The 23,132-nt window shown below is 43.2% G+C and overlaps 1 protein-coding gene across 1 annotated transcript; it reads right to left on the bottom strand.

Moving 5' to 3' along the window:
* TLR7 (toll like receptor 7) lies at window positions 1-22,075 on the bottom strand. The gene is made up of 3 exons (XM_058291447.2): window positions 21,985-22,075; window positions 21,558-21,656; window positions 1-4,646 (listed from the first exon to the last, which is right to left on the bottom strand). The coding sequence occupies exons 2-3, from the start codon at window positions 21,651-21,653 to the stop codon at window positions 1,491-1,493; spliced, it is 3,252 nt and encodes a 1,083-aa protein (XP_058147430.1). The 5' UTR covers window positions 21,654-21,656; window positions 21,985-22,075; the 3' UTR covers window positions 1-1,490.
* Window positions 22,076-23,132: the final 1,057 nt, after the last annotated feature.

Genomic DNA, 23,132 nt, shown 5'->3' with positions numbered 1-23,132 from the left:
TATGTATTTAAGTATTTTAATAAAAGAAAAGTTATGGCGGCCAATAGACAAACTTTTGTGATGTTAACTCTGTTTACACTGAACAGGAAAGGCATTGATTAAGCACAGCAAAGCTTGCAGAAGTTGTTGAGTAGTTGAGAGTAGCAATTTAATTACTTCTGTATTCATTCTGGAGATTAATTTGGGAATTTGTGACCCTCATTAATTGATCACATATCCTTTAGATCCTCATTTACTATGTATTTACAGCCATACTTAAAGCAACACCTTTGGTATTTCCACATATGAGGAAAATACAATGTCTCCAAGCTAATGCCAAGGATTTGAACCCATGAACACAATTTTCCTATTGGCACGGATAACAGTTTTTCATGAAATTAAGGGTAATTAGTTGGGTTTCAAACTTTGAACTCAATGTGAATTTATACCCAGTTGAAAGGACATGTCTCGGTTCTTTTTGTGGGTTTTAAGTACTAAAGCTCAAGTTCAAAACAGAAACTTTCTCATCATTAAGGTCTGTAAACCTCTGGTTCCTCTGCTTCCCCACCCTGCCAAATGAAAGGAGTCCACATGATTGACAGCCCTGCCTGATTACCATAAACCATCAAATAAATGCCTCGGCATCCTCCTCCAGGTTGATAGTCAAAACCATCTAATGTTGGTGGATCGAAGTCTCAGATAGTTAGAAATACGTGGCACTGGTTAGTTAAGCAGGGTTTGCAAGATCATTGACTGAAACAGTTTTCCTTTGACTATAGTACTTTGCAGTGCAGATGAAAATATTTAGGCAGATAATCATCACAGGTAAAGAGCATCACTTTGTAAGAATTCGCATTGTTAAAACTTTTGTCCATTTGTAGGGAAGTCATGTTTTTCAGCGGTAAAGATGTTTCTCACTGTTTCCCCATGGAACCCAGCAGCAGCAGGTCCAAGGTTTAAGAAGTACCGAAGCAGCAACCTGAGTATGTTGCCAATACTCAGTCTATACAGAAGGAGGCACTAGATGATGCTGAAGCAAATGCTTGAGGAGTGAGTCAACTGATTGGGTTTCTGTTTCACTAAATGAACTATGGTACATTGTGGTGTCACATAGACAGAATCTGGGCAATTTCTCCCATATTTCTGAACACACCAGTACTTCTTCTCAAGTTCATGACTGCATGTATGTTTTTCATCATCATAGTTGCTAGAGAATCAGAGCCCCATGTCTGCTACTTGCCACTATGCTCCCAATAGTATTTTATGTGAGAGCCTGTGGGAAAGGAGGAAAGACTCAAGCCAAATGGAGACACAGAGAGATAATAAGCAAGACTCGATGTTTATGGAAATCCCATCTTTCCAACTCCTTCATGTAATGTTGGTGACTCTTCTCAGATAGGGGCAATTCTTGGAGAATTTCAAGACACCATTTTGGCAGGATGCTGATGAGAGAATGTAGGTAGCCCAGGGTCAACTTGGCAAGCTAGGCAGTCATGTTTTGCAAAGAAGGGCTAGATTGTCTCTTTGAACACCTGACTGTAGGCCACATGATTGTCTGTGACCAGGGCATTTTTCAGACATTGCCAGAAGTATGGGTGAGCCTGTGGGTTAGTTGGCCACTCAAGGACAGAGCGTCCACAGAGCCTCTTCCGAAGCTGGAGGAACTTGGACTTCTGAAGGGGCTTCTCAAGAAATATCAAGATAATCACATCCACTTTTTCATCCATGAGCCTCTGATGGGACAGGTAAAATGCTATCTTAAAGTTCTCAGTCTTGGCATAGTTGTCTGTCATCACAAACACTGTCTTTTTGCTAAGCTGTATGCTCTGGGAAAGATTTTCCAGAACCGGCTGTCCTGGTAACCAGTCCCTTTCCTCAAGACATAAATTAAAATGTTTCTCTCTTTGGTCTTCCAGTTTGACCACCAGCTCTTCCAAAACCCACTCTGTCACTGCTGGGTCTTTAGTGTCATATACAATAAAAGCATCATAGCAAGAATCTGGTGATATCAGACGCTGATACCCCTTTATCTTGGCCTTGCAGAAATGGTAACTGTACCACACATCCCAGAAATAGAGGTGGTTTGCTGTCATAACCACCATCAGAAAGAGAGCCACAGATACAGAAAACGAGTACAGAATCAGGTTAGTCAGATCTAACTCACATGTATACAGATCCAGGGAGACCACACTCTGGCCCTTGTGTGCACCTGGCCCCACACAAGTCACTTCTGTGGCCAGGTGAGGAATAGTGACCTCTGTATGGTTGACCCACCAGACAAACCAGACAGCATCACAGGTGCACAGAAACCGATTATGGTGCAAAAGCAACATTTCCAGATTGTTGAGGATATTTTCTGGAAAGCTAGTCTTTTGAATAATCTGGATTTTATTTGAGCTGAGGTCCAGATAGCGCAACTGGACAGCATCCTGTAGAAAATATTTTGTCAGATTCCTGATTTGATTATTCTTAAGAATCAGTTTCTTGAGGCGTCTGGAACAGTTGGATAATCTCTCAGGGACTGTCTTTATCTGATTGTAGCTGAGGTCTAAAGTTTCCAGATTGTCCAGAAGCTGGAGTTTTCTCCAATTGAAAGAGTCAAACCTGTTTTTGACCAATGAGAGGGTTTTTAGATTTGGAGGCATACTGTCAAAAACTCCAGGAGGCAAGAAACTCAGGGAATTTTCAGAGATGTCTAGTTCCTCTAAGTTTGGCAGATTCTTGAACAATTCCAAGTATCTGTCATCACCGTCTCTCCATAAGATATCCAAGTGGTTGCCTCTGAATTCCAGGATTCTCAGGGATTCGCTCTCCATGGTCCTGCTGGTGGAGGTAGCAATATCATTGTAGTTCATCATCAGTCTCTTCAGAACCTTGAGGTTTTTGGTAAAGTTTAGCATGTGAGTAATTCCTTCTGATTGAAAATAATGGCTGTTTCTACTTATATCCAGAACTTCCAGGTTGTGTAGCTCCTCAAATGCTCTTGAGTAGAGTAAATCAACCCGGTTGTTAGAAAAGTCCAAGTATTTCAACTCCACTAAAGGCTTGAGTTCGTTGCCATTAAGAGTTTGGCTAATGCTATTTCCTGACAAGTTTAGGCATTTAAGGAAAGAAAGATGTTGAAAATCAGAGGACTTGATAAAAAATATATTATTTTTACTTAGATCCAAGGTCTGACCATACATGTAGCAATCTCCATTAAGAGGCAAGAAGGAAGGAGTCTCTTTGCTTTTGGCCCTGCAGCTCCTTGCATACTCATCATATCTGAAATAATGTAATGTGTCAAAGATGGGGGGCCCATAACTGTCTACAGAAGTTCTGGTGTTAGGGCAGAAGTCAGCTGTACTTGAATCTCCTGAAGGTGATATTTTATTCACTGAAAGGTCTATGATTTTCAACCTTTCAAATTCTTTAAATATGCCAAGGTCAGCAATTTTTATAAAGTTAGTGCCAAGATCAAGAACTTCAAGTTTGGAAAGATTATGTAACGGGGAGAGGTTAAGGCTCTTCAGTTCTTTAAAGACATATCCTTTGATCCGCAAAATTTTCAAGTTTTTCAGTGAAGAAAATGTTTCTGAAAGATTCACAAATGCATGATAGACCTGAAGTTCATAATTGAAAGACAGATCCAATTGGACAAGGTTGGGAAGAGAATGCAAAAATTGGGCATCTCCAATTTCTTTGGCCAAGAAGTTTTGGGAAAGATCTAATTCCTCAAGTTTGTGAGTGTGTTGAAACCATTCTCGGTGCACCCGCTGAAGTGAGTTACTATGCAGACGTAAAACTTTCAATTCTGTCAGTGCAGCAAAAGCATTGTCATGGATCCGTAAGGGAGAATTATTCTCACAGGGTGTACAGGGATATGGGGCATTATAACAACGAGGGCAATTTCCACTAAGATCGAGAATTTGTAGTTGGCCGAGGTTATGAAAATCATCTTCGTGGATTTCTACAATGATGTTGTTGTGAAGGTAGAGCTCAGTTAAAGTAGGTGGCAAAATAGTGGGGACAGTTGTGACATTGTTATCTTTTAGGGAGAGCACTTTTAAATTTCTCAGGTGTACAAAGGCATCTTTTTCGATTGAAAATGAAACATTGCAAGGATTGCGAAAATAGCAGTTTTGGCCCAGGTAGAGTATTTCTATGTTGGCCAGTTCTGTTAGATTGTCTTTGGAGATGGAAAAAATGTTGTTAGCCTCGAGGCTTAGCAGCTGTAAGCTGGAAGGAAGACCCTGAGGTATCTCCAGGAGCTGGTTTCCATCCAGGTAAAGGGATTTTAAATAAATGAGTCTACTAAAGCTTCCAGATTCAATCTGCAACCTCCTGGTACACAGCTTCTTGGGGTCTTTCGGCCCCAGTCTAATAGGCACACAGTTGCATCTGAAATCGATCTCTACCAGATGGTCCAGCTTGTGGAAGGAGTCTGGGGAGATGCCTGGTATATGGTTAATGGTGAGGGTGAGGTTGGTGGCATTGGTGGGAATGCCTGCAGGGATTTCTGTCAGACGCTTGTCTGTACAGTCCACGGCCACATGGGTCTTTGTAGCATCCACAGTGACATCACAGGGCAGGGTTTTAGGAAACCATCTAGCCCCAAGGAGTTTGGAAATTAAGATCATGTTTAAAAGGATAAGAAATTGTCTGTTTGATGTCCACATCAGAAACACCTGAAAGGATAAGAAAGAATAAATTCAGTCTGAAATACACCAAGAATAGGAATGAAAACTTCCCATTTACTGCCTCTCTTTTGCTACACTCTCAAAATAAGCAATTTGGGTTTTGTTACCACCTGTCTAAACAGCACCCTCCCAGCCCATGATTGTATTTATCAATTACTGAGGTTGGCAACAATGCAATTACACATTTAGCATTTTAGCTTTTCAGTTGCTTGGCTTTTAAGGTGGTAGAAACAGCGTTTTCCTATTCATCATTTCTTAGAAAGCCATCAATTGGCTGCCAAGGTCTGAAATTGTGAAGGTAATGGAATGTTAAAACACAAATATGCTTGGGAAGAATAACATTAAAATTTCAGTATGACTAGTGCTTGCTTGCTAAGCCAGCCCTAGTTACAAATCTTTCACCATATTTGAGCCTCATAATAGTCAAAGTAGATAGAAAAAGCAGACCCCGTATCCCCATGTTACAGATTAAGACACAGTTTAGCAATATTAGCTGCTTTTCCCAAAGTCACCGACTTGTCATTGGCATTTGACTATCAAACATACATTCCTGTCACTACAATACTATCTGTGGCTTTTCTCTTGAATTGTTTTTGGAAATCATCTCCAAGATGATTTGAGGATGGGCATTCTCTCTGTATAGCAGGTTCATGTTTCATGAATTTGAGGAGAGAGTGGTAAAGTTAGGGCACTGCCTGGGTGATGCATAATAGGGTGACCTCATAAAACTGACCAAACAAGATACTTCTGAGAGTGAGAGAGGGAAGCAGTTATTAATTTGCTAAGGCTACAGGCATCAACCAAGACTCTCAGGGAAACCAGAACTTGTGGGCACCTACCCATAATGGTCATCCTTGGGCATCCAGGGCTACCATGAGAGACCCTGAGACCCTGAGGAGAAAGACCTTAAATGTGGATGTGAGAAGCACCAAAGACCTTTGCTAATATCACCATATTGCCTTGATCTGGTTCTGCCTTAGAGAATTTACTCATGGTCTTGCTCTCAAGTCTCAGGCTTTCCATCAAGAACATTGATTTTACTTTAACTAGTGCTTATAAATGGAATGATCCAGCCTATAGCTCTATGACAGGCTTATAGCTCAGCTGTTGCCTTTGTTTTCCCAAGTGACTGAATCAACCAATGACATTTGTATCCCATAAATAAAATGCTTACTTCCCTTAATTCCTCTGATAGGAGGGAAATAAGCAAAATTTCCCTTGGCTTTCTTTTTCTCCAGTGCAAGTTGGTTCAGAATGATCTCAAAGGGCGTCTTCACACATCTTTATGTGCCCAAAGTTTGTTGGAGTTAGAGGTACAAAGTTGGCTTTTCCCCTCCCACACACAGTCTCCTCTTCCCCATCACTAAAACCATTCACTGAGTCCATTTGACTTCCTTTATTGTCCTTCTTGACATCTTCCCTGCTGTACCATTTTTGCTGACACAGTTCCAGCGGAAACCCTATTACTCCAGCTTTGGTCCACACCAAAGTCTTATCCTCATCTCCAGGGTCTCTCTCTCTTTCAATCTACCCTATTCAGCCAGTTTCCCGAATACTCCCCAAGGCCAATTTCAAGCTACCAGTGTGATGTCACTGAAGGCAGAGTTGGGAAGAGATGTGCAGAATTGCTCTCACGAGCCTATATGAGCCTAGTCCAGCCTTTTTCTCTTGCTTTCTAATTTTCTTCTTGTACCTATCTACTTCTCCCTTTCTGTACTACCACCTCCCCAGTACATTTAGCCATCAGGTCTCACCTGGACTATGGCACTAGACTCCTAACTGGTCTCCCTAATTCCCCTTCTCTCCTATCATTCACCAGGTGGCATTAGAGCATTCTTCATAAACCTGAATCAGGTCAGCTACACTGGCTTCTTATTATACTTTGAATGAAATCCAGTTTTTACCATTACTTAAAATATCACACATGTTCTGACTCCAGGTCACCTCCCGGACTTTCAACCATCTTTTTCTTCTTTAACCACACACCAGCCACTTGCTTTCTGTTCTGCATTCATGCCAAGCTCATAACCACCTTAGCCTTGGCACTTGTTCCCTCTTTCCAAAGTTACCTTTCACCTCCTCTTCCTGCGGCGGGATCTTTCTCGTCCCTTTGGTTCCTGTTCAGAGAAGCCTTCCTGAGCCAGCTTATCTTAATACCCTCCAGGTAGTGATAGTGATAACAATAGTAATAGTATTTAACTGGCGTAGCCCTTACTAAATGCTATATGCTGGGCATCATTGTAAATGCATTGCATACATCAACTCATTGAATCCTCCCAACAACCCTGTGAAGGCGTTATTACAGGTCCTCCATCCCTTGCCCAAAACCTTGGGGGCTAATTTTGGAATTTAGGATTTTTCAGATTTCAGAACGTAACATGATGCACGTACTTACCTTATATTATGTATACTACTCCTATTGGGGCCTGGGGCAGCATCCCATAATCAAACCTACAAGAATTTCTGTAGCAAAGCATGGGATTGTTCACTCTAAACTTAATTTTTTTAAAAAGAATAATTAATGCATTCAGTTCAGGTCAAGAGTCACCTCCAAATGAGTTCAGATCATGTTGTGTTTTGCCACCAACTGAGTTAGAACAAAGCATTTAGTTTGGGGATTTTGGAATTGCAGACCTCTGTTATTATCTCCATTTTACAGATGAGTCACCTGAGGTGCAGAGAGGTATATGTGCTTTCTATTGTACCATCCTGCTTTGTTTCCTTCATAGCCCTTAACTTAATCAGAATGTAGCTCGTTGATTTGTGTGCTTATTTGTTTCTTGTCTCTCTGCACCAGAATGTAAGCTCTGGGAGAGCAAGGCCTGGGTATCCTCACCTACAACAATGCCTGGCACTTAGCAGGTGCTCCGCTATGTTTGCTGACTCCAAAACTGAATGAATAAGCGAAAGGATGAACAAGTGAAGGACAAAACTTCCAAGAAGTTTTTCCCTGGAGTAAGTTCCTTAACCTACACCCCCAGACTCCCCAGGGGTCATGTTCTGTCTCTTCAGCCTGTCCAGATATTCCTTGGCAGAAGGTTTAAGAAGCTCTACTTTTATAAGGCCCAGCTTTAACTCATCTTCCTCAAGAAACCCTCTGGAACATCCTCTCTCCCTCCTCTCACTCCCTACCCCACTGATTACCCAGAAGGCTGTGGAAAGAGCTCTGGATTAAGGGTCGGAAGAACTGGGTTCTAGTCCTGACTTGATGGCTCACTCTCATTGGACCCCTCTGGGGCAGGCACCATGCCCAGGAGAAGGCCCCCTGCGAGTCAGGCATGCCAGAGACCCAGACTACCCTCCCGGACCCAGCCGTGGGGCTTGGACCAGGCAATTCACCAACGATTCCTTATCTAGGAGTTGTACCAAGTATCTGGTGAGGAAGAATTTCTAATAAATGCTCAAAAATCTAGTGGAGGAGGAAAACAATACACAGATTTAATATACAAAGTAGATGGGAAACAGATGTGGCTCAGGTGATTGGGATCCCATCTACCATATGGGAGGTCCAGGGTTTGATTCCTGGGGCCTCCTGGTGAAGGCAAGCTGGGGCCCTTGCAGTGAGCTGGCCTGAGCAGAGTACTGGCCCATGCAGGAGTGATGGCCCTTGTGGAGTGCTGGCCTATGCGGCGTGCTGGCCTGCACAGGAGTGCTGGCCCACATGGCAAGCTGTCCTGAGCAGAGAGCTGGCACAGCAAGATGATGAAACAAAAAGAGACACAGAGGAAGAAAAAAAAAAAAGAGAGACACAGAGGAGAGACAATGAGAGTTGCAGCAGATCAGTGAGCTGAGGTGGTGCAAGAGACTGAGCACCTCTCTCCCACTCCGGAAGGTCCCAGGATCAGTTCCCAGTGCTGTCTAAAGAGAAGACAAGCAGACACAGAAGAACACACAGTGAACGGACACAGAGAGCAGACAATAGGGGGTGGGGGGAAGAGAAATAAATAAATATTTAAGAAAAGTAAAATAAAAGAAAATATAAACTGGTAGGACCAATAGTTCTTCCAGGACAAGGTGCTGACATTATGTGTAGGTTATGTGTTGGTCTTACTCCATGGGGTCATTTCTGATACTCCAGATCAATTACTTTTATTATTCTTTTGGAGTCCAGAGATTGCTCTGTCTTCCAATATCCTTTCCCCCTTTCTCTCAACACTGGTGATAGCACCTCCGTTCGCCACGCCGAAGGAAAAGACTGTATTTCTCAGATTCCTTTGCAGCTAAGCATGCAAAGTTCATGCCAAGGTGAGAGAGGAAGATATGTGTGCAGTTTCTGGGACATGGCCTTAAAGAGAGAGGCTGTTCCCCTTTCTCCTCTACTTCCATCTGGCTTCTTGTAATGTGGGTGTCGGATCATGCAGATGAGGAGAACAGGCTTGGGGTGATGGAGCAGCAAGGTCCATGATCCATGGTCTTTGTATGGCCTCAGAGAACTGAATGGAAACCCTGGCTATGAGCTGCTGTCCTCCAGGAGTTTATGAGAAATAATAAAAGGCTGTTGTTGAGCCAGTGTTAATTGACTTTTCTGTTTGTACAAAGCCAAGCCTAACTTTAACCAGTGTAGAAATTTAACTTGGAAACAAGTTGCTGCCTTATTGTTTAGGTTGTTATGAGAGAACCTAAATGATATGACATTGATGTAGTCAGGTTGAGGGCAATAAAGACTCAGACACATGGGAAGCGGACTTGGCCTAATGGATAGGGCATCTGCCTACCACATGGGAGGTCCAAGGTTCAAACCCCAGGCCTCCTTGACGCGTGTGGAGCTGGCCCATGCGCAGTGCTGATGCATGCAAGGAGTGCCCTGCCACGCAGGGGTGTCCCCCGCTTAGGGGAGCCCCATGCACAAGGAGTGCGCCCCATAAGGAGAGCTGCCCAGCACGAAAGAAAGTACAGCCTGCCCAGGAATGGCGCCGCACACACGGAGAGCTGACACAACAAGATGACTCAACAGAAAGCAACACAGATTCCCAGAGCTGCTGATAAGGATAGAAGCGGTCACAGAAGAACACACAGTGAATGGACACAGAGAGCAGACAACTGGGCCGGGGCGGGGTGGGGGGGGGTAGTGGAAGGGGAGAGAAATAAAAAAATAATAATAAATCTTTAAAAAAAAAAGACTCAGACACAGGAGGCCGGGAAGTTGGTGACCCATGTTATGCCATCACATAACACTTGACAAACGATCATCTGTGCTATCTTGTAAGGCAGAACATGTGACAACCATGACTTTACTCTTGGCAATATTCATAATGGAGAGGTGTGTCGGTGGCTTCTTACTGTTTTCAGCCAGTTCTTACGAGAGAATGAACTAGGGCTGAAGTTAGCCAATCTGCAGGCAGAGATGGAAGGAAACAGCTTTGCTCAGAAAGGTTTTCTCTGCCTGCAATCTGGAGCTCTAAGTTTACCCCAAACTAAAGCAGAGGTCATGGATAAAGTCGGATTTTCAGCCTTAAGAGGAAAAAGGAGTGTGCCTCCTTGTACTTTCTCAGCACTTTCCATTAAGCATTCGCTAGGAGGCAATGAAAGCCAGTCCAGGGCAAAAGTCTGATAAAGAGTGTTGTCTTTCCCTCAACTCTTACAGTCTCTGGGTAGTTGCATTAAATTGAGCTGCATTAAAGCCAGCATTGACAGAACAGAGTCTTTAGATTTTAAATTGTCTACTGCATAAACGAACAAAAAAAACTAATCCAAAAAAATTGTCTACTGCAGTGCTGCCTAATATGATTGCCACAAGTCACATGTGGCTATTTAAATTTAAATGAATTACAACTCAATAAAAGTAAAAATTCTATTTCCCAGTCACACTAGCCACATTTCAAATAATCAGAAGCCACATTAGGGTAATGGCTACTTTATTTGAGAGTGCAGATATTGAACATTTTCATCACTGCAGAAAGTTCTGTTAGACAGTGTGGGTGTAGAGCAGGAATTGGCAAACATTTTCTGGAAAGGGCCAGATAGTAAATATCTTAGGGAATCAAGGGTGTTATGTAGGTACCATTTAAAATGTAGCTAATAAAAAATGTAGGTACCATCCTTATTAGCTCACAGGCCAGATAAAAAGCAGGTGGCCCGACAGATTTGGCCCACCAGCTGTAGTTTGCTGATACCTGGTTCAGAAAAAAATCTTCAGTTGTGTCGTACCTGTGCATGGAATTAACTCTAAGCAAATTCACTCCAAGACTACCAAGTACAAGAGGAATTACATTACATTACCTTGCCAAGCCTGTAAGGCAGTTCACATGGCACTAATTTCAATCAATAATTTCTAGTAAATTATTTAATCCTTATCCAATTCTGAGAGAGAGGTACAAGGAGGGATGGGAGATGTGGAAGTCAAGTAACTGCCCGGGGATGCTGGCCTTCACCTCGGGTGTTTACTTGACCTCTGCACTTGGGCTACTGAGCTGGCCCTCTCAGCCACTCTCCCATAGTACCTCTTGGCCAAGTCTTTGTGTCAACTCATCCATCTTCCCCTCGAGGTGGTGAACTTTTCCAGGTCTGGATCCTTCTTTGTCTTTTCATATACTGATGATGCCTGCCACATAGTGCAGGTGGGATAAATATTTCCTGGCTGAAGTAAGGCTTTGAGCTTTCTTAAAACCCCGTACAAAATGCATGTTAGACTTTCACAATCAGTAAAGTTTTTCCAAAGATCAGATTTTGACAAGGGCATGAGGAGAGTCCAGGACTCTGGGCATCTGAAGTAGGGAAATTGCCCCTGAAGAAAAGGGGGTGGTGTCGAGGGAGGGTGTGGGAAGGTGTATTAGTCAGCCAAAGGGGTGCTGATGCAAAATACAGAAATTGATTGGTTTTATGAAGGGTATTTATTTGGGTAGGAGCTTACAGGTACCAGGCCATAAAGCATAAGTTACTTCCCTCACCAAAGTCTATTTTCACGTGTTGGAGCAAGATGGTTGCCGACATCTGTGAGGGCTCAGGCTTCCTGGGTTCCTCTGGGCTCAGTATCTCTGTTTTCTCCACAAGGTCAGCTGTAGACTATCCGGTGAACAGCTCTGTCTCTCTCCCTGGGATTTTTGCCATGTCTAAGGAGCCATCTCTATTCTTCTGTGTTCTTCTCCTGGCTCAGGTCCTCTCTTCCCGGGGCTGGCTTCTCTTTCCTCTGGATGCTGACTTCCTGGGGCTCCTCCAGCTTAAGACTTCAGCATCAAACTCCAACATGTGAAGCCCCCAACTCTGTCCTTTTTATCTGTGAGTCCCCACCCTTTGGTGCCCTAATGACATGGCCCAGTCAAAGCCCTAGTCATAACTCAGTCACACCCAGGTACAGACCAGATTACAAACATAATCCAGTATCTATTTTTGTAATTCATAAACATAATAAAACTGCTACAGAAGGGGACTGTGGATGTACCCCTCCATAATCTTTTTACTCAGCAACTTTGTGCCCTTGAACCTGAAACCCCAGCAAAAGCACAGAGTTCTTTTGTCTTGCCTGGGAACAGATGCAGCCAGGCTGGGGCTCTCCCTGTCCTATGGCAGTAATTCTGCCCCACCCAACTGGCCCTTGTAATGCTCTCTGTCTACCAGCCCTGAGGCACGGAAAGCCTCCCACTCCAAAGTACCAGCAAGTTTGCGGGCCAGCACCCATGCCAAGATGGAGATGGAGTGCAGCGAGACCTGCAGGGGAGGTCCAAACAAAAGATGGTGGACTCTGGAAGTGAAGCTTTCTACATTTGCGATTTCAAGAGGAATAATACCTTTGAGGTTTCCAAACAAAAGATATTATTGAGAAGATTGTTTTAAAACATGAAATATTCTTTTGTTCCAGTGGAGATTTCCTTAAGTGTGGAAATTGCCGCTTTCAAGCCAGTGGGATCGACTTGCTTCACACTTAGGCAGGAACCTTAGCTTCAACTAACATTGTTTTTCAACTTTAAGGGCTCAGCATTGAGCCAGGTCTGTGTTTGCATTTGCTCCTAATAACCCATGTTATTTTGTTTGTTTGTTTGTTTGTTTGCTTGTTTTTTGGTGTTCTGGCTAGGACTGCCAACAGATATGTGTCTTTCAGTCAGCTGGTTTGGACACTACCCTAAAACACCATGGCATAGGCCCAGCTTTGGTGGTGAAGCATAACTAATTGTGCATGCAAATATACCCAGTATGTTTGGATGCTCAGTTAGGGAGTTAATTAGAGTAAAAACGGGAAGTTTGATTTCTCATGCACAGGCGTTTCTATTCTCGCAGTGAATCACTCCATTTTGTTAAAATGGGGAGTGTAGAATTCATTTTGAATGGCCATCAATCATCTGTGGGTGGTTTTTGTTTTCTTAAAATAACAGTTGCCTTTTATTGTGTGCTGCTTGTGTGCCAGGTGCAGAGGTATATACACGATGTATATATACCCTCCCAGAACCCTTACAAGGAGGTAGAAAGGGAGTATAAGTATTCTCATTTCTCTGACAAGGAAGCAGAGATCAGAGAGGCAATTTCAAACCAAGATGAGCCAAACCCAATTTCAAGCCATCATCTTCAAATTGTCTCATGTAGTTAGAGGAAATGCACCCAGTGTACTGCATGTCTGCATCTTGGTTAATTTTCTTTTCAGTTAAAGGATTCTTGACACTCTAATTTTTCTATTTTGTGCTTTATAGGGGTCTTTTGGGGGGTGGGGTGGGGAGAGGTATCTCTTAGTATGTGTGGCACATACTACACACTGGGTGGCTTTAGCAACAAGAATTTATCGGCGCAGAGTTTTGGAGGCTAGAAGTCCAACAACAAGGTCTCCACAGGCCGTGCTTTCTCCAAAGTCTGGAATATTTTGCTGGTGGCTCAGACCCTGCCTCTGCTACATGTTGCTCTGTCTCCTTCTGTCTCCTCCTCTGGCTTCTACTCCTGTGTCCAAATTTCCTTGACTTATAAGGACCCCAGCCATAGTGGTTTAAGGCTTACCCTGTTTCAGTTTGGCTGCATCTTAATAGGATCTTGGAAGATCCCACTTATACCCATAGGACCTGGGGTTAGCACTTGAACATTTTGTCTTTGTGGGGGGCTTGATTCAATTGACAACAAGGGGATTGTTTGTTTTCATAAGAAAAATTTCCAAGTATTAAAATAAAGATATTTATGTTTTGGTGGGACCAACCTCAGGGGGGAATAAGACTTTTTGGATGATGTATTTTTTTTTGAATTACACCCAATGTAATTCTGCAGGGCATTTTTAAAAAATAAATTTATAGATTTGAAGGCTTTATCTAAACGCTTAGTAAAGTGTAGGCTTACTTATTCATTCAACAAACATGATTGGTGTAGCAGTTTGATATTGTTTATGAATTCCAAAAATAGATACTGGATTATATTTGTAAACTGGTCTCTTCCTCTGGGCATATTAGATTGTATTAAATTTAGAAGTTTCACTTTTGCTTAATTAAATTATGATTAAGGATTTGATTTGGCCAGTAGGACATTGAGTCTCCACCCCCTTGGTGGACAGGGACTCACAGAGAAAACAACATGGCAGAGGGGAGAATGGGAGTTTTGATGCTGGAGCCCCGGAAAGTAAGCACACAGGAGAAGAATACAGAGGAATAGAGGTGGCTCCAAAGATGCAGCAGAGGTTCTGGGGAGAGAGAGTGTGATAGCCTACAGCTGACCTTGTGAAGAGACCAGAGCAGCTGAGCCCAGAAAGAATTGAGCCCTGGGGAGAGAGACAAAGCCTTATGCCAGTCTATAGCTGAGATCGGAAGAAGCTGGGACCACAGAGCCTTAAGAGGAAGACGAAGGCTGACCCCATCTTGCTCCAACACGTGGCAACAGAATTTGGTGAGGGAAGAAACTTACGCTTATGGCCTTGTGACTGTCAGCTTCTACCCCAAATAAATACCCTTTATAAAAGCCACCAGAGTTCTGGTATTTTGCATCAGCACCCCTTTGGCTGACTAATACAATTGGGAATCAACTCTGGGCAAGGTTCTGTGCTAGACAAGGGAGGGGAAAGATGATGAGTGTGACACCATTCCTACCCAATTCTGACCCTCAGCTCTCTGCTGCTGATCTGTCAGAAGCTTCATGTACCTCCTGAGCACAAAACTCTTTCTGATGTCAGGGAAATGGATGGTGGAAAAGTAAGAGGAGGTGGGATGAGGGCAAAGTCAGCCCAAAAGATAAGGATGCCTGCTCACCCTTCAAACGAAAGTTTTAATAAACAACCCTTCAGAGTGGCACAGCTTATCTCCTTGGATGAATCATTTCTATGGCAGGACTCTAGCCCATAATCAGAACTGAATTCTCATGATTTTAGGATTCATATTAGATTCCCAACTAAATGTTTACAGTTGTAGAGATATAATTACTAATAGTAAAAAAAAATTTTTTTTACCAAGATATTTCTAACTTCATGCTTTGCAGATAGCGTGTTTATTTTCACAACTCTGCAAGCTTGTCAGAGATGTATGGATACAATCTGAGGAGTTAGAAGGACACTTATGTAACTGGGAACTATTAGACAGATGTCAAAACTGAGGAAGTGAGGTTAAGTGGTTTGTGTCTTGGAACAAGTTAGAGGAAGAAACAAGATTAGTCTGATTTCTCCTTGTGTTTATTTATTTGGGAGGTTAGCAATCATCTTTTGAACTGAAAGTCATGTCAGGACCCATCAGCCTCTCCATTAAGACAGAGCTGCAGATTGGAAACTGTGGTTCTCTGTCTGCAAAATGTTGAGGGCTGAACTTGCTGATCTCAACCATCCTTTTCTATTGTGGTTATTCTACAATTCTAAAGCTTGGCTCCAGAGCCCCCTGAAACTTATCTGCCTGGGTCCAACCTCAGTTGGAAGTCTTGCTAGTCCCCTAGAATCCCAGGCTGCTGCTGCTCTTTCAAAATGGTCTGCGCAAAGTTTTATATCATCATTAACCTTCTAAGGATTCCATAGAGAAAAAACAAGTGCAAAGAACTAGCACATCTTTTATAATAAGAAACATTGTATGTCTTCAGATCAAATAATTTTATCCATTTTATTCAGCTCTCTGAAATAGTAAGAATGAAAAGAACTGGATAACAATCCATCAATTTTGGTATAACCTAAAAGTGGGAAACCACCAAGAGTAAATATCATGTGTTCCTTGAAAGGAATCCTACCATTATTTTTAGAAAATGAATTTTAAAAGCATCAAATAGCATAATAGTTTGATCCCATTATGATGGATGTGCATGTATGTATGTATGTATGTATATTTACAGAAAAAAGCATGGAAGAACACACAAGAAAACTTTAACAGATTTCTTCTGGAAAATAATATGAAGGGGGTCTTAACTGGGGGGGGGTACTTTCTTTTACTTCTCTGACTTTTTTACAGAGAACATGTATTGTTTTTGTTAGAACATTTTTTAAAACTAAAATTATGAAGGAAATAATAAGGTCTCACCATATTAATGTTGAAGGAAATTGTGAGAAATCGAAAATCAAAACCTCAACCAGTCTTTACTGACTTCTACATACTTGGGACACATGCATCAGTGGACAAAACAGAAAAGATTCCTGCTCTTCTGGAACTTACGTTCTAGCAGGCCAAGGCTAACAGTAAATAAACACACACACACACACACATATATATATATATATATATATATATATATATATATAACAATTATATTAGCTGTTAGGTGATAAGTGTTAAAGAAAAAGAAAACAAGTCAGGGTAATGTAGATCAGGGCTGAGAGGTGGGGTTTGACAAAATAGGGTGGTTTAGGTGGGCATCAATGAGAAGCTGATATTTGAGCAAAGATCTGAAGGAAGGGATGATGTTATCCTCACAGATATCCATGGGAAAAGCATTCCAGGCAGAGGGAACAGCCTAATGTCAAGGTTCCAAGGTGGAACCATGCTGGAATATTTCCAAAATTGGCAACGAAGCCAGGATGGCTGGAGCCAAGGGAATAGATGGGTAACAGGAGAGGCAGTCAGAGAGGGAGGGGGCCCGAGTACGTAGGGCCTGGTGGGCCATTGTGGGGATGCGGTAGCTATTCTGAGGGGAACTGGGAGCCACTGCAAGTGTTTGATTGGAAGAGAGACATGGTCTAACTGGCATTTTAGAAGGACTGTGCTGGTTAGTGTGTTGAGAGGAGACAATCAGAGGCAAGGGCAGAAGCACGGAAACCAGTTACGAGGCTGTCCAAGTACTTCAAGCACAGGACCCAGGTGGCAGTGGAGGAGATGGTGAGGACTGGTTGGATACCAGTAATATGTTGAAGGTATAACCAAGTAAAACATGACTTCAGAGTTCTTGCAGGAGAGGGAGGAGACAGATAGGAGATAGCAAATTTTTCTAGGTTTCCTACAAAGGGGAACAAAGACATGGGGCAGTAGTTCACCAGGAAAGAAGAGACAAGATAACTTGTTTCAGGAGGGGAGTAGTAGCAGCATGGTTTTAATGCTGGTGGGAATGACACACTGAAGGTTCTGAGAACCAGAGTACCCACTAATAATGAATAATGAAGCTGAGGTAGGAGAGAGAGGGGACAAGGCTGGAGCCTTGGCTCTGAGGAGCTGGGCAGGTTGGGGACCTGGTGCACCAGTGGAGAGAAAGGCCTCAGTGAGGAGTGTAAACATTGGGTCCTTTGTTGAAGGGTCTGCATATCCTTCGACACACTTCTCACCTGCGTTTGATCCTGAGTCGGCCTTGGTGACTGTTTGGATGGCTAGAATGCAGCAGAAGTGATGCTGCAGGACTCCCGAGGCCAGGATAGAAAAGGAGACGGTTTCCGCCTGGTGCTCGGTCACTCTCCCACCTCCCACTTGCTCTGGAGTGCTGAGCCACCGTGTAAGAAATCTGGCTACCCTGCAGCCACCATGTTGGAGAGACCACATGGAGCCAGAGAGAGAGGCCCGGGGAGCTCCAGCTGTTGAGTCTCCCAGCCCAGGCCCCAGACCTGTGAGAGACCCCATGCAGCCGCCCTGAGCCGCAGCCGTGCAGGAGGCCCAGTGCAGGGAACGCCCCGCTGAACCCCGCCGGCCTCCCGCGCTGGCGCTGGCCGGCTGGCCGGGGCTGACTGCAGTTCCAGGCCATTGCATTTTGGAGTGATTCGTGGTGCAGCCATGAGGGGCATATGTGGGTGCAGATGCTGTAGGTAGGCGCACAAGGTGGCTGGGGGGAGCATGTTTCTCTTCCAGTTGCTTCAAAGATCTCCATGAAGAACAAAACAGGGTTACCAGCTAAGAGTGAGGAGACTGGAGAGGAGATGGTGGGGGGCTGAAGAGAGAGGAGAAGGGTGGAGAGGCCCCTGGGAGAGTAGGAGAGTGACTGGGTGAAGTCGAGCATGATTGTCTGGTAGCGATAAGAAGCCCCCACCTCCCCGTTAAAAAAATCCACCATTCTGGATCTGATTTGCATTCTCCTTCCAATCTTTATCATATATTCTTTGCATAGCTGTTATGCAGTTGTAGTTAATTATTTTCACCAAAATTCCTCACAGAAGGAAATTCTTCTTGAGATGTGACTATTTGAGGCCTGGGGAGATCTTTTGATAGTGGGTGAAGAGGTTTCGCTCTTCTGACTCCACTCATCACACAATGCACCAGCCAAACCCACTGACCAAGCCACTGAGCAACCAGTCAGAAGACGAGCAGGTAGTGGGCGCCTGCTCTCCACTACCCCAGGCCATGCTTCTGGGACAGGCGCTCCAGGCGTCAGCTGCACCTCCCATTTATTTTCAGGATTGCAGAGTCAAAAAAAGCCAAGGTGCCTGACTTTCAAAGGAGATGCTGAGAGCAGCATCTCTGGTGGCGAGAGACCCTGCGGGCCTGCTGTGGAAGAAGGAATTTTATGTCATGGTGGTGGGGGGGGGGGGTGTCACAGATGAATGGCTTGGGTTGAACCAGAGGGGATGGTTGGCTGGCTGGAGAATAAAGAGAAAGGGGGTGGAAGAGGTCAGGAGAGGGGGGAGCAATTGTTGGAAATGCTTGATTTTTAATTCACTCACTTCTTTGGCCATGTTGATATGACAGCGAATTATCTGATAACTGGATTTGTGGTGTGTAAACCTGCCTAGGGCTCGGTTAGCTTGGTTAGCCCCTAGGGGGATGTGAATAAGGGAAGTTAACTAAGTGCTGTTTGTTTAACAGACCTAACCTCCTCTGGAAATTTCCCTTTTTATGAATTCTGAAATATTTCTGATTATAGGCTAATCTCTGTAAAGTGGAAACACCAGAAATATTAAAGTCTCATTATGTAACAAAGAAAAATATAAGGACAAAAATGTAACCCACTTACTTTTTTTAAAAAAAGAAACCTTTTATGACTTAATTCCTCTAATTTGAATGCAACAGACTTAGTTTTCAAAATAAAAGAATAACATGATATAAACTAGCCTTATGTAAATTAGGGTTTCAGCAGCTCTTATGCAACACAACGGGTACCAAATAATACGGGCTATTAAATCTTAATTGACCTTATATCCTCTTCCCGTGTTTTCCCTAAACCAGGGGCCCACAAACTTTTGTAAAGGGCCAGATAGTAAATATTTTCGGCTTTGCGGGGCCCCCCAGCACACAGTCTCCCTCATCCTGGGCAATATGTAAACAAATACACGAACAGTGACACTATTTATTGATGCTGAAATTTGACTTTCATACCATTTTTACTGTCACAAAATAGTATTCTTCTTCTGATTTTTTTCAACTATTTGAATATTTTTTAAAAAACCGTTCTTAGCATGGGGGCTGTGCAGATACAGGCTCAGGCCAGATTTGGCCCACGGGCTGTGGTTTGCTAACCCCAGCCCCAACCTTTGGTGGGTTTGGAGATATAAGTGATCTATTCTTGGGGCACAAAACGACTGGTTAGCTCATCTGTGATGATGGTTTTTAATTGTGGCACAACCTCCTAAATTTTTTAAAAATCAGATTTTGATTAATTTACTAAATGGATTCCTTATTATCCCTTTATTGAGTCATGAAGGAATGTGCTATAGTAAAGAGCAGAATCATGCTTTTTTACTTTTGAAATTGTTTAACTACTGTTAATATTTTCACACGTTTCCTTCTCATGGTGATCTCCCCATTCCTGATCTATTTCCCATAGTGAGAAGCATTTTTAGTGATAGCCAGGGCTTTGCCAGTGGAAAGATTTGACTTTCCATCCTTATTCTGCCAAGTTCAACAGAGCTCTCTGACTTTGGTGAATCACTTAACCTCAATGGCCTCTGATTTCTCAACTGTAATACAGTTATAATACAGGGCTGTTTTTGTGAAACGAATAAGAAAATATATGTAAACACATTTAGTAAAGCATCTAGCAGTTGTCTAGCATGTGCTTTAAACAATCAGGAACCCACGGCATTTATGGCTTTCTGAATTGCTTTTTTTTTTTTTCATTTAACATTGTATCTTGAGTGTTTCTTCTGTCATTAATTATTCTTTTTTTAAAAAACATGATTTGATAGTTACATAATATTCCATTGATTGAACGGGTGGATCACAATTAATTAACCCTCCCCCAACATGGGACATGAGATCTTTTCTTTGCCACGTTGCAGCCAATCTCTTTGTAAATACTTCATCACATCCCTGATCGTTTCCTTAAGAAGAGTTTCTAGAAGTGGAATTTCTAGAAGAAAGGATCTGACATATGACAATTGATGAGGCTGACTATTTATCCTGAGCTTTTTGGTCTTTTGTATTTCTCCTTTGGACAATTGTCTTCATGTCTTGTCTTGTAATAGAAATACCAATTTCTCCTTTTTTGTAAAGTGGTAAAATAGCATAATCCCAGTGCACGGCCGTTTGTCAAGTGCCTCCTGGGTGGGTAATAGACTGTGCGGGGCTCATCCCGTCTGGAATTGTGTGGTTCAGAGCAGCTTGAAGCCTCCGCAGTCAGACTACCAGGCTGCTTCTGCTCCCTAGCAGGGCCAGTGTGCTCAAGCTCCTTAACCCCTCGAAGCCCTGGTTTCCCCATCTGCACCTCACAAGGCTGCTTCAAGGTTCAAACAGAATCACGTATATCAAGCTAGAATCACGTATGTCAAGCTCGTCCATGTTCCATAAAGGTGAGCTTTATTATTATCATTCTTACTTCAAGGCCATAGACAGATGTGGGCTGTGTTTGCTTTAAAACAGACATCTGGGTTTCTAGGAAATGAAACTGTGCAGTTGTTTCCATCGTAACCTAGTACCCCCGTGGTTAACTCTTCAGTATACAGTTAACTCTTCAGTATTCCCTCGGGGTAGAGCCCAGAATGAGCCCTGGAGCCAACAAGCAGGTGAAAATGTCAGAACTGGCTCCTGGTGAAGCCTGTCCATGTCTAATTGGAGTTTTGGGAAAAGGCCACTCACTAATGTCTTCAGTTAATTTGTGGCAGACCTAATGACTCACCGTGGCATTTCATAGTTTACAAACAACTTGGAACAATTACCCTGCTATTTGAGCCCCCCAATGGCCCCAGAAGGATGCTGGGGAGGTCTCATAATGCTCATTTGACAGTCAGTGAAATTGAGGCTCAGAGCGTTTGGCTGGTAGGCCCAGGTGCCCTAGCTTGGGCCTGGGAGCACAGCACGGGAGCCCAGGTCTCCCACAGCCCTCCCTAGTCCCGTGCATTCCCTCTGCTACTGCTCTGAAGGTGCAGGCGGTACCACAGTGCTGGAGAAAGCACCAAGTAACTCCAGTGGGTTGTAGGCTTTTAAAGCAAAAGCACCGGAGGAGAAAAATGAGCTCCTCCTCAGTGCAGCCCATTTTAACTCTTGTACAAGGTTGGGCTGAGCAAGCATTGATTAATATGCAGTTACGAAATACCCTCATGCTGCATCTTGATTACAAAATTTTGAGCAGTTTCCCCCTGCAAATAATCAAAAGACAGCTTCTTAAACATGGCTGTCACCAGCTCATTTGTTTTTCCCACAAGGATTACAGAGTCCACTTTGCAGGGATCTCAGCTATTCTTACCATTTTGAGTGTTCTTCCAAAATAGAATATACAAGTCTTGAGGAAGACAGCAGAGCAGGAGATAGCAAGATCAGCGGGAGAGGGGTCCGATAGCATCCACTAAAATAAAGAGAGAACACCAAACTTCATATTCCAAAGATGGCAAAATACTGTATCTTAAAAACCTACTGGGAACATTGCTTTAAGTGTGTTGTTGAAAACACCTATTAGTAATAGTTACTTTCTTAAAGTTATAAAGAAATACTTTTTATCAAAAGTCTGTCTCTTTGAAGAATTAGCATTTTAGATTACCAAAATTTCTCTTTCCATTCTAAGAAAACTTTTGCATATGGTTTGGGTTCACTCTCCCTCCCTTCCCACTCCCTTGTAACAGTTCACACGTCTGCTTTACTTAAGGTATCAGAATTTGTCCCGATATTGAAAATACCTTCTAGGTTGCAGTGAGCGATTCTATGCCTGGAGTCTTCTGAGGTGATGAGATGGGCTGCAGGAAGCCTAGAGACACAGAGACTCCAGGCTGTCAGGTCTGGAGTTTGCAAGTGTGAAGACAAAGCTGGGGCATAGGGTAGGGAGGAAGGAAGGGGGGAAGAGGGGGAGAGTAACTATTGAAGCCACCCAAGAAATGAGATTTACAGAAGGCCCAGGTTCCTCTTCGGTCTTCTGCAGTAATTGGGGCAATGCCTTGTCTAAATCCAAACTTGAGAGACTGTAACAGGGTTTCTCAACCCACGCACGATTGCCATTTCTGGCTGGGTAATTCTTCGTTGCATTGTAGGATCTTTAGCAGCGTCCCTGCCCTATACCCACCAGAAGCCAGGAGCACCACCCTCCCCTCCAGTTGTGATGACCACAGATGTCTCCAGGCATTGCAAAATATTCTCTGGGGGGTAAAGTCCCCTGCAGTTGAGAACCACTGTTCTATAGATAGCTTAAAGATGATGTCTAAATTTACCTTGTCTTCCTTCCGCCCAACTGGAAGGGACCCTTTTGTTTTAAGCAGTAGTAGAGCTACCAGTTAGTCCACTTGCTGCAGTTAATGAAGGTCAGCTACACTTGGAGTCTAGTGTCATCTAAAGCCTCGCCTCTCAAAGGGTGGTTCCCCAAAGAATTGTTTCCTTCTTAACCGATTATTGGGACCTTTTGTAGGAATAATCAAAATATTGGTAGTTAAGTTTAAAGTTCTTTAGTCCAGCTAGTCCACCCAGGGGAGAATTTGGAAAATGGAAAGTTTGGCATGGAGAGATGAGCTGATAGTGATCGGGGTTAATCTACCAGATTGAATAGTAAATGACAGTGAAAGAAGCCAGTCTGAAAAGGCTACAGACTGTGATTCCAACTATATGACATTCTGGAAAAGGTAAAGCTGTAGACAGTAAGAAGATCAGAGGGTACCAGGGATTTGGTGGGAGGGAGGAGGGGATGTGTAGATGGAGCATGGGGCATGTTTAGGGCAGTAGAACTCTTCTGTGTAATACTTTAATGGAGAACACATGACATTATGCATTTGTCAAAATCCATAGAACAGCAGAGTGAACCCTAATGGAAACTATGCACTTTACTTAATAATGTATCAAA

This window comes from Dasypus novemcinctus, chromosome X (genome assembly GCF_030445035.2).
Source record: "Dasypus novemcinctus isolate mDasNov1 chromosome X, mDasNov1.1.hap2, whole genome shotgun sequence".
NCBI lineage: Eukaryota > Metazoa > Chordata > Mammalia > Cingulata > Dasypodidae > Dasypus > Dasypus novemcinctus.
Note: the sequence above shows the minus strand (reverse complement) of the source record. Positions and strands in the feature narration are given on the sequence as shown.